Source organism: Blennius ocellaris (assembly GCF_963422515.1).
Source record: "Blennius ocellaris genome assembly, chromosome: 5".
Taxonomy (NCBI): Eukaryota; Metazoa; Chordata; class Actinopteri; order Blenniiformes; family Blenniidae; genus Blennius; species Blennius ocellaris.
The window spans coordinates 16,221,335-16,234,195 of record NC_137654.1 but is presented as its reverse complement, the minus strand read 5'-3'; the positions used below and the strand labels follow the sequence as shown (position 1 = coordinate 16,234,195).

General features: G+C 40.0%; 1 protein-coding gene across 16 annotated transcripts in view; it reads left to right on the top strand.

The window, feature by feature from the left end:
* The window catches only part of hspg2 (heparan sulfate proteoglycan 2), a 111,259-nt gene that overhangs the window by 72,240 nt on the left and 26,158 nt on the right, over positions 1 to 12,861 (top strand). For 13 of the 16 annotated variants that reach the window (XM_080496731.1, XM_080496741.1, XM_080496738.1 and 10 more), the window contains 15 exons: positions 550 to 825; positions 950 to 1,000; positions 1,946 to 2,029; positions 2,806 to 2,898; positions 2,988 to 3,080; positions 3,353 to 3,583; positions 3,673 to 3,786; positions 3,880 to 4,007; positions 4,266 to 4,352; positions 4,561 to 4,619; positions 4,950 to 5,114; positions 5,270 to 5,380; positions 6,440 to 6,543; positions 7,316 to 7,496; positions 9,843 to 9,902. In XM_080496731.1, the coding sequence (XP_080352857.1) occupies positions 550 to 825; positions 950 to 1,000; positions 1,946 to 2,029; positions 2,806 to 2,898; positions 2,988 to 3,080; positions 3,353 to 3,583; positions 3,673 to 3,786; positions 3,880 to 4,007; positions 4,266 to 4,352; positions 4,561 to 4,619; positions 4,950 to 5,114; positions 5,270 to 5,380; positions 6,440 to 6,543; positions 7,316 to 7,496; positions 9,843 to 9,902 (1,837 nt within the window). The remainder of the gene's footprint in view (positions 1 to 549; positions 826 to 949; positions 1,001 to 1,945; positions 2,030 to 2,805; positions 2,899 to 2,987; positions 3,081 to 3,352; positions 3,584 to 3,672; positions 3,787 to 3,879; positions 4,008 to 4,265; positions 4,353 to 4,560; positions 4,620 to 4,949; positions 5,115 to 5,269; positions 5,381 to 6,439; positions 6,544 to 7,315; positions 7,497 to 9,842; positions 9,903 to 12,861) is intronic. The other 3 variants (XM_080496733.1, XM_080496729.1, XM_080496739.1) reach the window with 2 other exon arrangements.

Sequence of the window (12,861 nt, the reverse complement as noted above, 5' to 3'; positions counted from 1 at the left end):
TCTTTAAAGGGACAGTGTATGGTCCACAATGCTTCTGTGATCACACAAAAACACATAAGTTTGTGCACAGGTGTGGAAGTAGCGTTAGAGATGTGGCTAGAATCAGTCACCTTGGTTTGAAGTGTTGTTTAAACTGGAAAGTATGTCAGATAAATCTGTGTTTGCATTTGCATATGAATTACTAGAACGGCAAAGTCGAGTGTCTTTACGGATTTTGAAGTGTAAATAGTTGTAGTGTTTTGTTGGTGTGAGAACAATGCCAGTGAGCCTCTCATTTACATAATGAGATTACTGTAGCACATAGATTTGTTTTTATCTGTTGATGCAGTTGGGTTTCTCTGAATGACTTGGTTATTTGAGTGCATGAGAACACAATGTTTACACTGTTTATCGTGGCATCTTTGACTCAAAGGACACAGCATGATCACTGTCTCTGGGTGCTTTACATAGTATGTGGGAAAAAATCCCAAATCCCAGTTTAGTCACCTTGACTTTTCTTGTGGTTGTATGTTTCCTATATCTCTGGTACCCCACTTCCCACCTCTGCAGGGTGACGTCAAACAGCTTGATGACGAGGTCTGGGCTCTCCTCTCTAATTTATCCAACGGACGACCCGGTTCACCTCCATTTTTTTCCTCCTCTAAATCCTCGTCCTTTTCTTCCTCCTCCTCATCCCGGGTCCCCACTTCCTCCTCATCCTCTTCCACTTCTTCTCAATGGTCCTTGCGAAACTTGAGCCCCCCTTCTCCCCCATATGGTATCTCATCTTCAGTTAGACCAACCCGGCCTCAGCCCTATTCCCCAGGTCGTGCTCCTCACCTGCAGGTACACCCGAGATCACAGTCTGCCACTGGTGTTGCGTTGTGTTTGCAAGACTGCACGTTTATTGCTCGTATTAGTGACTTCTTTCTTTTCCTCTTTGTTGTCTGGTTCTGCCATGGATCAAAAGAGCAAGAACACATTGAGCAAGACTGCCAGCGCTTCTGGCAGCAGCGGTCAGGTAGACGGTGGCATTATTTCATCATCATTTCACTGCCTTTGATCATCAAGCCTGAAAGTCAATCAACAACCACGTCTTCCTTCGTTTGTTTGGGGCTGTTAATATTTACTCAAGATGTGTGTGATCACAGTGAACTGATCAAAATAAGATTTAAAAAAAAAGTGCACGATAGTCTATTGCCAAGATTGCTTTACAGTTTCAGTTGGGTTTTTTGACTGATTGAATCATTCCTACTGTCGTTTGTTGAGTTGAGAAGAAACTTTTATCATACTTTACAGCATTATATTTCAGTGCAATGGGTAATCATCAATTTATATCAAGTTTTAACTGCGATTTACAAATATATGTGTATTGTAATGTAAACAGGACACTATGTCATTCTATTTCATGAAATGTTTTGTGTTCTATCAAGAAACCTGTGGAGGTTTTTTTGCTCTCAGTGACTTAACAGGACAGAATTATAGCTTTTTCTTCAAATGACCAGAGCTTTTTTTGTTTTTCAAAAATAAGTGGCATTATTCCAATGATTGCGTGGGTGGTATTTTCCTTTGTCATGTGTAGAGTCCACTCTGCTTGATGTCACATTGTGCACTGTAATTCTCCACTTCGGAGTAACACAGGTTTTACATTGGCCTGTTTTTACCCTGTTTTCAAACCACCTCGAGCTGGGGCACAACTTCACACGTCATTTTCGCATTATTGACAGCAGACGTTACTGTTTGTGTTGCTGTACAAACTCATGGTCCGTTTCAAGGGGAACTAGGCTTTGGTGGCAGTTTCTCCAGAGATCATGCGCTTCCAAGCGTTTTCTTTTTATGTCACACGTTTCTCCTGAGTGACCTCTCGTCCTTACTCTTTGCTTGCCTGCTTGTCTGTCTGCTTCCGACCCTTCACTATCTTTGGCTTACTCTTCGATGCCTGTCATGTCCCCCTGTTCCCTCTCAGTATGTTCTGGTCTACAAGGGTTTCAGCTCGCAGCAGGATGATCTGCTCTACTGGCAGCTCCCAGCACAGTTCACAGGGGACAAGGTAATTGTGACAACTGTGTGGGGTGAAGCCCTCAGCTGACTACTGGTCAACACCCCGTGGAGGTCACGCATGCAATGCACCCTTAGAATCTTCCGTGAGCTCCCCCGGTCTCCATTCTCTCACCTCTTTATCCATCCAATGTCCTTAACTTTGTCCTTCCATTTGATTTGATCTCATGTAACATATTTCTCTTGTCAAGTCAAAAAAGACTGGATTTTTATAATATTACCGTGTAAAATATTTATTTGTCTTCATAAATTGTTCATACTGTGTATGCTTTAAAGCCATATCCATAATTTCTGTTAAGATTTGATCTGCTTGGTCTCCTTTTGATTCTTGAGTGGTTTCAAATATAAAGACAAACATTTTGTGAATACTGTTTACATCACAAGCATGTGCTCCAACATCCATGGCTGTGGAATAAACTCTGTCTGAGTAGCAGTTTTAAATATGTACTGACATGAGCCTAGTTCCCATAAAGCTGCACACTATATTTCCCGTAATGCACCTAATTTGCTTGTTTTATTTTGGATCAAAGCTCAGAAAAAAACGGTGCCATACTCGCTTCAATATATGTTAAACACTGCAAAATGTTACAGGATATAAATCAGTTGTAATAGTGACATGCAAATCGTGTATTTTGTATCCTTGCTCAAATTGACATTAGTATCCACACTTCCACAGTCAAATTGCATTGATCATTTTATGTATGTCACACTTGTTTTGTACTCTTGTAATTGCGCTATTAAACTTTGTGACTATAATCTGTGCTGCAGGTGGGTTCATATGGAGGTAAACTTAAATACACCATCTCCTATGTGGCCGGTCCGAGGGGGACACTACTTGAGGATGCCGACATTCAGATTATTGTGAGTATCTTCTGATTTCCCTCATGCATGTCAGAGTTCAATGCATTTACAAGTGTGAATGTACTCACCTGTTGGTGCTGTTTGTTTAGGGGAACGACATCACCTTGGTAGCTCGACAGACTTGGCAGAGGAGACAGCCGGGCAGCCGAGAGACTAAACAGTTTGAGATTGTCTTCAGAGAGGTGTGTGCTTCATAAGAACACTGCAATAATAGAAACGACACTCAAACTCCCATGTATGTGTTTGAGTTGTATGCAAATGTTGACAACATTGATCAGTAATTGTAATGTTAGTCATTGATTTTACCTTTTCTTATTTGATTTGTAATAGGGGCTTTGGTAAATCTGACCAATATCTTTCTCATCATCCTAAAGCAGACAGTGGAAAAAAAATAAACTTTGAGCTGACTTTGCAGGCAGATAGCAGCAGTTGTTTGGTTTTTTTTTCTTAATAGGAACACTGGCGCCGACCTGATGGCATGCCCGCCACTCGAGAGCACTTAATGATGGTTCTGGCTGATCTCGATGATATCCTGATCCGTGCTTCCTACTCCACCGAGATGCGCTCTTCCAGCATTTCCGATATCAGCATGGAGGTTGCTGTGCCCAACTACAGCGGCCTGGCACAGGCCCTCGAGGTAGAGGAGTGCCGCTGCCCACCAGGGTACCAAGGACTCTCTTGCCAGGTCAGCTTTCATTCCTTTACATATTTATGCTTTGTCACCTCACTGAAATCAATGCACTTTGATTGTACACCCATTATTTTCACTTTCAGGACTGTGCATATGGATACACTCGCACTGGAGGCGGCCTTTACCTTGGTCACTGCGAGCTCTGTGAATGCAACGGCCACTCTGACTCCTGCCACCCTGAGACCGGCATCTGCACGGTACAAGATTGGCTAATGACTGTTGGTCTCTGGATTGCAGCTCCCCGACTCGATGGGACAGATCTCTAAATACCATACTCGTTTTGTTTCCAGAGCTGCCTGCATAACACACAGGGTGAGCTCTGCGAGCAGTGTGCTCCCGGTTTCTTTGGCGACCCGACTGTTGGGACTCCAGAGGACTGCCAGCCGTGTGCCTGCCCTCACACTGACCCGGACAACCAGTGAGTCCTGGCAGAGGGACCAAGATCTCACATTCCACCTCCTTTTATAGCTCAGGACAAGTCTTTCTCCTGCAGTTCTGGAGCTGCAGCCACTTAAAGATACATTTCATGTCATTAGTGTCCTTTTAATAACTAGTTTCACTTCAGTCGGCGTCAAAGTCACACATTTCAAACAACCACCTCTGACGGTCTTCACATTACTTTCACAAATCTTGAATAATATTTTTTTTTACCTTCTTTGTGCAACTCATGTGACAGGTTCTCCCCTACCTGCGAGAGTCTTGGAAATGGAGGTTACCAGTGTACTGCCTGCCAACCTGGATACACTGGCCAGTACTGTGAACGGTAAACTGGTCATATCAAAAACAACTGAAAGCTATTCATTTCAACCATTTTCTATGAGCAACAAATATGGAACTTTAATCAAGTCAGACGAAACCAGGCAAAAAAAGGACGTTAAATCTAAAATATAAGGTCAATGAGAGAAAACGTTGACCTTACATTTTAGATTTAACATCTTTTCTTTGCCTGTTATTGTTTTTGCCTTCAACAGTTGTGCTCCTGGATATGTTGGTAACCCACAGGAGAGACAGAAGTGTCGACCAAGTGATGGTAAGGTTACATGTCAGCATCACTCAACAATAAAAAAATGTTTAAAAAAAAAAAGCAAAACAATTCAAGTATGTATTCAGAAAAAATAGAATTGACAAGTTCCTTGTTTCAAAGATGTTCAGCTTATGTGTGATAAACAAAAAAACATCCTGTATGAAAGTTTCACAGTTTATTTATATTCCAATTTTATTAGCTGTACTTGTAAATGTAAGATTGTTCCAATTGAAATGGCAAACTTATTGTATGGAGGCTCACATGCATTCTTATATCTTTAAAAATATAGCTAAACTATTTATGCTCACTCTTTCTGACCATCTTTATGTATTGCAGTTGCAGCCGCCCTGGTTGTGAAGGTTTATCCAGAAAGAGTCTCATCCGCACCGGGCGGCTCAGTCACTCTCCGGTGTCAGGTCTCTGGAGCTCCTCCACATTATTTCTACTGGTCCAGAGAGGATGGACGGTCCATCTCCGGCAGTGCTGATAGACGTCGACAAGGTATCATAGACACCTCTCGAACATGACCACCACTAGAGAGATTTGTGAAACCAAGAGATCAAAATTTAACTCGGATTTAAACCGCATGTGACTATATGAATGATATCAGAACATGGTTGAATACTATACTTGATGCTCTTCTTCTGTGTGTGCAGGAGCTGAGCTGTTCTTCCCCAGCGTCCAGCTGAGCGATGCTGGTGTCTACATCTGTACCTGCAGAGATCAGCGCAGCACCAACAGGAGCCGGGCTGAAATCGTTGTCACAAGTGCGTATTTGTCGCAATCTTTCTTAGCTCCTTGGGTTTTACTGTCATGTAGCATGCTGTACACACTGAATGGATACTGTACACACTGAATGGATACTGTTGTCTGTGTAACGACACAGATTTAGGTTATTTGAGACATAATTCTTCTGTTCAGTTGACAGCAGACTGGAAAATAGCCGAACCCCTTGAAAAAGTTGGTTTCATGAGTCAAACATTTTCAAAATGTAAATGAATTTTAATTGTTAAGTGATTAGTGTTTAAATGATTAGATCTTCCATTATGGTCAAGTCATGTTGAATCAAGTTTATTTTCATAACACTTAAAAACCATAGGATTTGACCAAAGTGCTACACAAGACCTGAGAAAAAAAAAAATTAAACCAAGGTTAAGTTATGGAAAAATTTAGACAACGACTTAAAAGATCTCAAAACACATGCTTGATTTAAGAAAATTATTGAAAACAAGATTATTTAAATACAAATAAATGATATAGGAGAATCAAAATTTGTTTTTTTTCCTGTTTTAAAAAATAAATAAATTTAACTGATATAAGTGAGAGTGGTTATGTAGGCCGCTTGGACTTTGTTGTCATTTTGTTGTTTTGATATTTACTGTTAATCTTCTTTCTGCTCCATTTCATTCAGAAATTTGACATCTTTTGTTCTGTATTATATTAAATTGTATTGAATTGTTTTGGTTGTTTCTCAAAAACTAAAAACTCAACTAAACCACAAACATACATCAGATTCATACAGTAAAAATAAGACATTTACAATTTGGTAGTTTTGTTTAAATTTAAATGATGGGCTGGTCTGGGAAGGCCAGAGAACAAAACTAGTTTTCAAATGAGATCGTTCCATAGTTGTTGGACTGCGACTGATGATGGTCAAAGTCTACAGGAGGTACTCAAGCTTCAGTAATGTTATTTCATTTTTATTTGAACCGCACTGACCAAGCACACCATTAAACTGTACTAAATATGTATTCAACTAAATATTTGACTTAATTCTGTTAAATTGATTTAAATCATTGATCGATAATTACTATCTCTTATTTCAGCGGGTGTCTCTACCAAACCCATCGAGGTAACAGTGGAGGAGCCCAAAGCCCAGACCATCAGAATTGGAGCTACTGTCAGTTTTATCTGCACTGCAAGGAGCAAGGTAACTGGTTCACATTGCTGGTCATTATTTCTATTGTTCAAAATTTGATATTTTGGGGCTGCATGAGCTAATTAAAGCACCTATATCTCTAGTGGCTGTGACAAAATGGCCATTAAAACTAACGAAGGAGGGTCCAAAGTATTTCGAATCACTGCAAAGGGTTTGCAAACTTTTCTTAAGACTCTTAGATGTTTCTTTGGTTTGTGTGAATGGGAAAGTCCATGAAATACGACATTAAATGAGCTTTCAGCATGACAGTCTGGTCTTTGCCTGTTAGAGTCCTAATCAGGCAGCTTCTGAACTTCCTTTATGAGCTTTGTTTTGTTTTACATCTGATGACGAAATGATTTTTGGATTGTGGAGACACCCCTTTTTAACATGGCTCAGAAATTAAATTTTTCTTGCGTAGTTAGACAACATTTGGGCTTCCTTTGCAAAACAGTTATAACTGCAAAAACTGTGTTTTTAATTTTGAGCCAGTGCCGTACGACATGCATGAAGACTCCATTTTTGACCCAAATTGGACTGCGTTTGTGCAGCATTTGTGCAATATACACCACTTACCATTAATACCCATTTGATGGGATTCATAGTAGAAAGGATTCTTAGTTTGAATATTTTCTTGCATTTCTTGTTCTCCAACAAGTTAAGATTTGTCAAAGCCCTGTGAGGTTGGAGCACCAAAAATCTTCAAAATGTGTGTGGTATTTATATGTATTGTCATAATTGAACTTCCAGCATGATATGTGTCTAATTTTTCTCACTTCCACAGTCACCAGCCTACACTCTCGTGTGGACCCGGATGGGTAATGGGAAACTTCCCAACCGGGCTATGGACTTCAACGGCATCTTGACCATCCAGAACGTCCAGCCTGAGGATGCAGGCGTCTACATTTGTACTGGCTCCAACATGTTTGCTATGGACGAGGGCAGTGCCGTCCTCTACGTGCCAGGTTCGTGATCCTCGGCACAAGCAACCCATTACCCATCACCCCCCCTGCTAGCCTTTAAAGAGCTTTGGCTCCTGTAGTATTTCACAAAAACTCAACCCCAACCCCCCCTCCTCCTGTTCCTCCTTCTCCTACTTTAGCTTGGAATGATGCATGCTTCTCTGTTTGACTGCATTTCTCATGGCGAGATGTAAACATTCCGGATTCAGCATAATAAGCTTTTGCTCTAACTCCCATTGCTTTTGCTCTCTGTTCTGATATCACATGTGTGTCATAACTTTAATATTACTTGACCATTCAAGCTCTTCTTACTTTATTTTCTTTTTAAACTCTGATTCCTGGAGTTTCCTGGACTAAATATGAAGAAATACAGCTTGTGGTTTTGGTTCTAATTAAAACCATAGAGGACAAATTTACCATCACATGGGTCAAATAATTAGGGTTCTTTTTTTTTTTTTTTTTTTTACTAATGGGCACAGAAATCCAAAATCAACACTCTTTGGGATTTGTGATTTATAAGTAATGCTTCTTGCAAACACTTTACAGAAGCTCTTCAATTATTGTTTTTTTCTAATGGGTTGAATGAATCGGTGGTGGCTTGGTGACTTCTCAGTGCTACAAGGCATTTTACTCGCAGGGTGCTGCATTCTGGTGCTTTGTCTTTGACTTTGGGCTCCTGGGCTCCTCCCTGTCTGATCTGTAGTGTATATTGATGAAGGGGGTGGGGGCAGGGGAGGAGTGGAGTGGAGCTGCCATGGCGGTTGCTTTGTGACTGTGCTGCCGACATTCAAAGAGGACTATCTGCACTCCAGGAGGAATAGGAAGATGTGCCACTGTATCCCTGTTTAATAGTGTTGATCCGGCTTTAACAGTTTTCCCTCATGAAATCACCCCCATGCTGTGTAACTCTCCTTAGGATCCTGATGATGAATGTCAGTGGGGAAAAAAATAACGGTGCTATAAGCCATATAGTTGTTCAAAGCTATGGTTAAACACACTCTCCAGAAGTGCTGTACACTACTTTCTGTGTTGTCACTACTTCCTCCAGCCTAGTTTGTCTTCATTGGTATTTGTCAGATCAGAATATTTAAGACCTGACTTGATATTGAGAAAAAGCAACATCAGCTACAGTTGTATGTTATACTTTTATATTCACAACCCTGTCATTGTTGTTAGCACATTTTACTTCTTAATTGACTGAACTATATCCTAATAAGTTTCCATGAAATCAACTCTTTTAGAAATGTTAGAATTTCCTTTTGTTTGTTTTTTTTTAAAGGAATTGGCCATGTGAATGCAACTGCCTTGCATGTTGTGGGTTTACATTTAGGTGATTTCAAGTGTTTTTATAAGATAATATTTTTATATATTGCTGAGAACAACTTTCTGAATGATTACAGGTCACATTTTAAATCTTTTTTTTTTTTTTTTACCATTTGTGTTTTATTTCTTTATTCTGGCTGCATATTTTATTTCTTTAATTCTTTTCATTTAAATTTATGTGATTGCAACTATACAATCTGGTGCATCTGTACGAAAACAATAATAATGCCCTTAATCATTTACTTGATGTCATGTACACATCACATTGTAATGTATTTATCATAACTGTGATAATATCTTGTGAAAAAAAGAAAAAAATCAATTAAAACAATGACCAATTAGACTAAAGTGATGTTTTAATGTTTGGAAGGGGTTTGTTCATGTGTATTTTATTATTTGGTTCAGGATTACCACAAGCTGTATGTTGGCTTTTCAACAGCTGGAGTGAAACTAGTTTTTCACAGTTTAAAACTGCTTCTTGCTACTAACCAGCATGTTTCACATGTGGCTACTCTGCATATGTTTGTCTCTATTATTGCAGTACATTTATAACAGCTGCGCTCCGTGAGTGTATATGTGCGTGTGTGTTTGTTGCATCTTGTTTTAAAAGCATAAATAATCTGAAGCATTGTGTTCAGTGTTGGTTTTACAGTTTTTGTGCCATGTGAAAATAGTTTCATGTGATCTAACCGACACATTTTCAAGCATTTTCACTGGCACTTCTAACAGGTAAGTGTGAACATAGAATCCATGACCACATGAATTGAATGGCACCATCAGCAGAAAATCGACTTACAAAATCAATACTACAATGATTCACGAGCCAAAGATGGCGCCACATCAATTCATGTTCATGATTTTTCAGCATGTGTACATTTGATCTGATGTGAACTGGACCGGTGGAGGTGGATAGTGTCTGAGGGGGAAATGGAAGGTAAACTGCTGTTACTTCAGAGAACTGACCTGTCAGTTTACCTGTCCCCCTCCATTCCACCCTTCCTCCTTCCCATCCTGCCCCGTCTCCAGAGGCCTCACAGACTCAGATGTTTTACACAGCCTATGAAATGTTTGAAGGACACAGAAAGCGTAAGTCCGCATGGGCATGGTTTCCTCTCTGCTGGGCTCCCCGGAGGGACCCGCCTCTCTCTCTCACTCTCTGTGTCATGCATGCACGCATCTTCCACAGCACGGATACACTGGTGGCCGGATAACGCCCATGTACAATCAAGCAAGCAGCAGCAGAAACTACACACGCACACACACACACAGCAGTCTGGAGGTTACTCACTGTCATATGTACAATTCATAAGTACAATTATTAGGGATATTATTGCATGTGTGTTATTCCTAAAACTTGTGAGATTGTACATGAGCATTACTGGCTCCCACCTGACTCTTTGGGTTCATTGGGGTCCATTACTGCAGGAAAAAAGTGCATGTCCATTCTTATAGGCAGCTCCTCATGAATGTTGAGACCACTCTATACTTACAAACCATCACTGTGTAAGTTGTACATTAAGTGTAAACCTTACTGTAAAGTGTTTTTTTTCCCAATACTTTCCCCACATCTATTATTACAGATAACCAAACATTCAAGATGACTTCTAATATCTGTTGCGTATTGCTGAAAATTTTTTACTTCTAATCTCAAGCAGCACTGAAATTCCACCTTTAATTTCAATATTTTGAGGCAATATTCTGTAATAATCTTGCCATTATTACAATAATGAAACTATGCCTTGGATTTATTTGGGGTGAAAGACTCTCCACATTCAGAGTTAGGAAATGTCACTTCTTTGTCTTCCTTTCCTGTGCACTTTCCTCTATCCTTTCAGGAAACATGCTGTTCTGGGAAATCACTCATCTGGGCTTCAAACATCATACTGTGCTTAATACATCCCATCACAACCTCATTTCAGCCTAGATGAATGCAGACTCTGAGGTCTGTTTTTCACCATCTGTGTCAAGTAGTACTTCAAACAACACGGGGGATATGACTAAACCAGATGGAAATCGAACCGCACAGAAGACAAATATACAGGAACCTCATTGTGGCATCAACTCAATAAAATGAGTTCCAGTTAAGGTTGTGCGAATTTTGACGCAGACCTGCTTTGTAAAGGCAATTGAGGTGAATGGAATAGTCGCAGTGTGTAGAGGTTTGGTAGGCTGAGCCAGCATAGAGGTTCAACCACATTGTGCTTTCACAAAACTTTCACACTGCACAAAGCAAAGGCTTTCAGTTTACCAAGTGAGTTGGGTTAATTTAATTAAAACTGAATTCAATTTTCAATCTGGTAGTCTTTCTGTATAACACTGCAATTATTGTTACATTTAAGGTTTTGCACAAAGACTCTCCATCATTCACAGTATTCACATTCAAATTAGTAATAACAAAAAGAAGTGTTTTCACAAAGTATTTAATATTTTACATGTAATTTAACATTTGCGTCTTTCTTTTTTTCCCCCCACGATTTCTTCTCAAATATTCAAAGAAGAAAAAACTATGCTGGGGGAAAATATTCCTCTGCCCCTCAAATTTCTCCTGCTGAGGCACGGAGCTGTGTGTCGCCTCTCAGGGAAAACCTGGCCCACATTTTAAAAAGCACTGATTTTCACTAAGTGCAACACTTGACACATTGAAATTGGGAAGACATGACTTTTGTGACATTATAAAACTTACTGCAAGTCAGTTGAATTAAAGAGGTTGGTAATCTAATGCCAGTTTCTGCTTTATCCATGTTGGAGCTGGTGGGAAGTAATACTAAATGAAAGACTTGTTTTGAAGCTAATACAAAGTTAAGCCATCAATTATACAGAAGCTCACAACCACAGCCAAAATAGAGTGAACTGTTACATACACGGACATGACGTATTGAAAGAAAGTTGGAGAACACAACGTAAACCCGAGCTGGTGATACTAAGAAGTCTGTCTCACAGCCAAGAATTGCATCTTGTAGTATAATGACAGATTAACTGCGAACATGCTTACGCTCAGGAAAATGAACAGAAGTTTTTAGGTTTTTTTGGCAGTGTTTGGAGTCGTAAAGATTCCCATCACCTGCCTTAATCAACTAATCTTTGTGTAAATACAATCACTTTGGAATCAATGTGTTCAACTTGGGAAATTATAAGTTCTAGATTTGTACCTGTACCAATAGTAATTCAGGTTTTACTGCACATGCTACATACAGTTCTTGGCAGGCAGGCAGAACTCAAAATCAGCAGCACATGACAAACATGCAAACTCCAGACAGATAAGTCCTGACCACCAAGTCGTTACTGTCATCTTTTTCTCAAGCTCTTTATTAGCGAATATTAACATGTTACCAACCTATGTTAAGATCATACATGATTGTAAACTTGCTGACATTGTTAATAGCATTTACCTGACATTAAAGTTATGTATGTGTACTGCTGGTTCACTTTTAATTTATTTCCATTCACCTCAAATGTGCGGGAGTAAATACAGATATCTAGAAGTGACATATCTTAAAACTTTGACAAACAAAACCAAACCATTAGATAGCGGTAGAAAATTAAAGGGAAAACTTCTTTAATGTCTTGGTTGTAAGTGCTACTTTCACACACTTTCTGCCCGAGAATTCATCCAAACATGACACATAGGAGAACATGCCAACATTATTTAGTATAGTGTTGATGTCAGCCTGTCATGTCAACCATCAATGTCATTCAGAGGACAATAAATCTACTCTCTTCCCAGGAGTGTTGGTGTCATTCAGGTCATAGAGTCAGTGCCCGGCCCAGGCTGCAGCGGTCCCAGAGGTTTTCAGCCTACTTAGATAGCCTTGTACTCCTCCCACCGTACTGAAAGAGGCCTTTCTTTTGCTTTGCCTCTGAGATCATATGGGATTGAGTATGAAGTCTTTCAGCCAGCCAAACTGGCGCACACAGCAGTATGCCCAGCGGCCATGCCAAAGACTGCCTGCCACATCTCATCTGTTTTGTCTGCACTAGAGATACACTGTGGGCTGCCAAGTTTAGTGGTGAAGGCATGAGCAAAGACCAACAGTCTCTCTTGCTC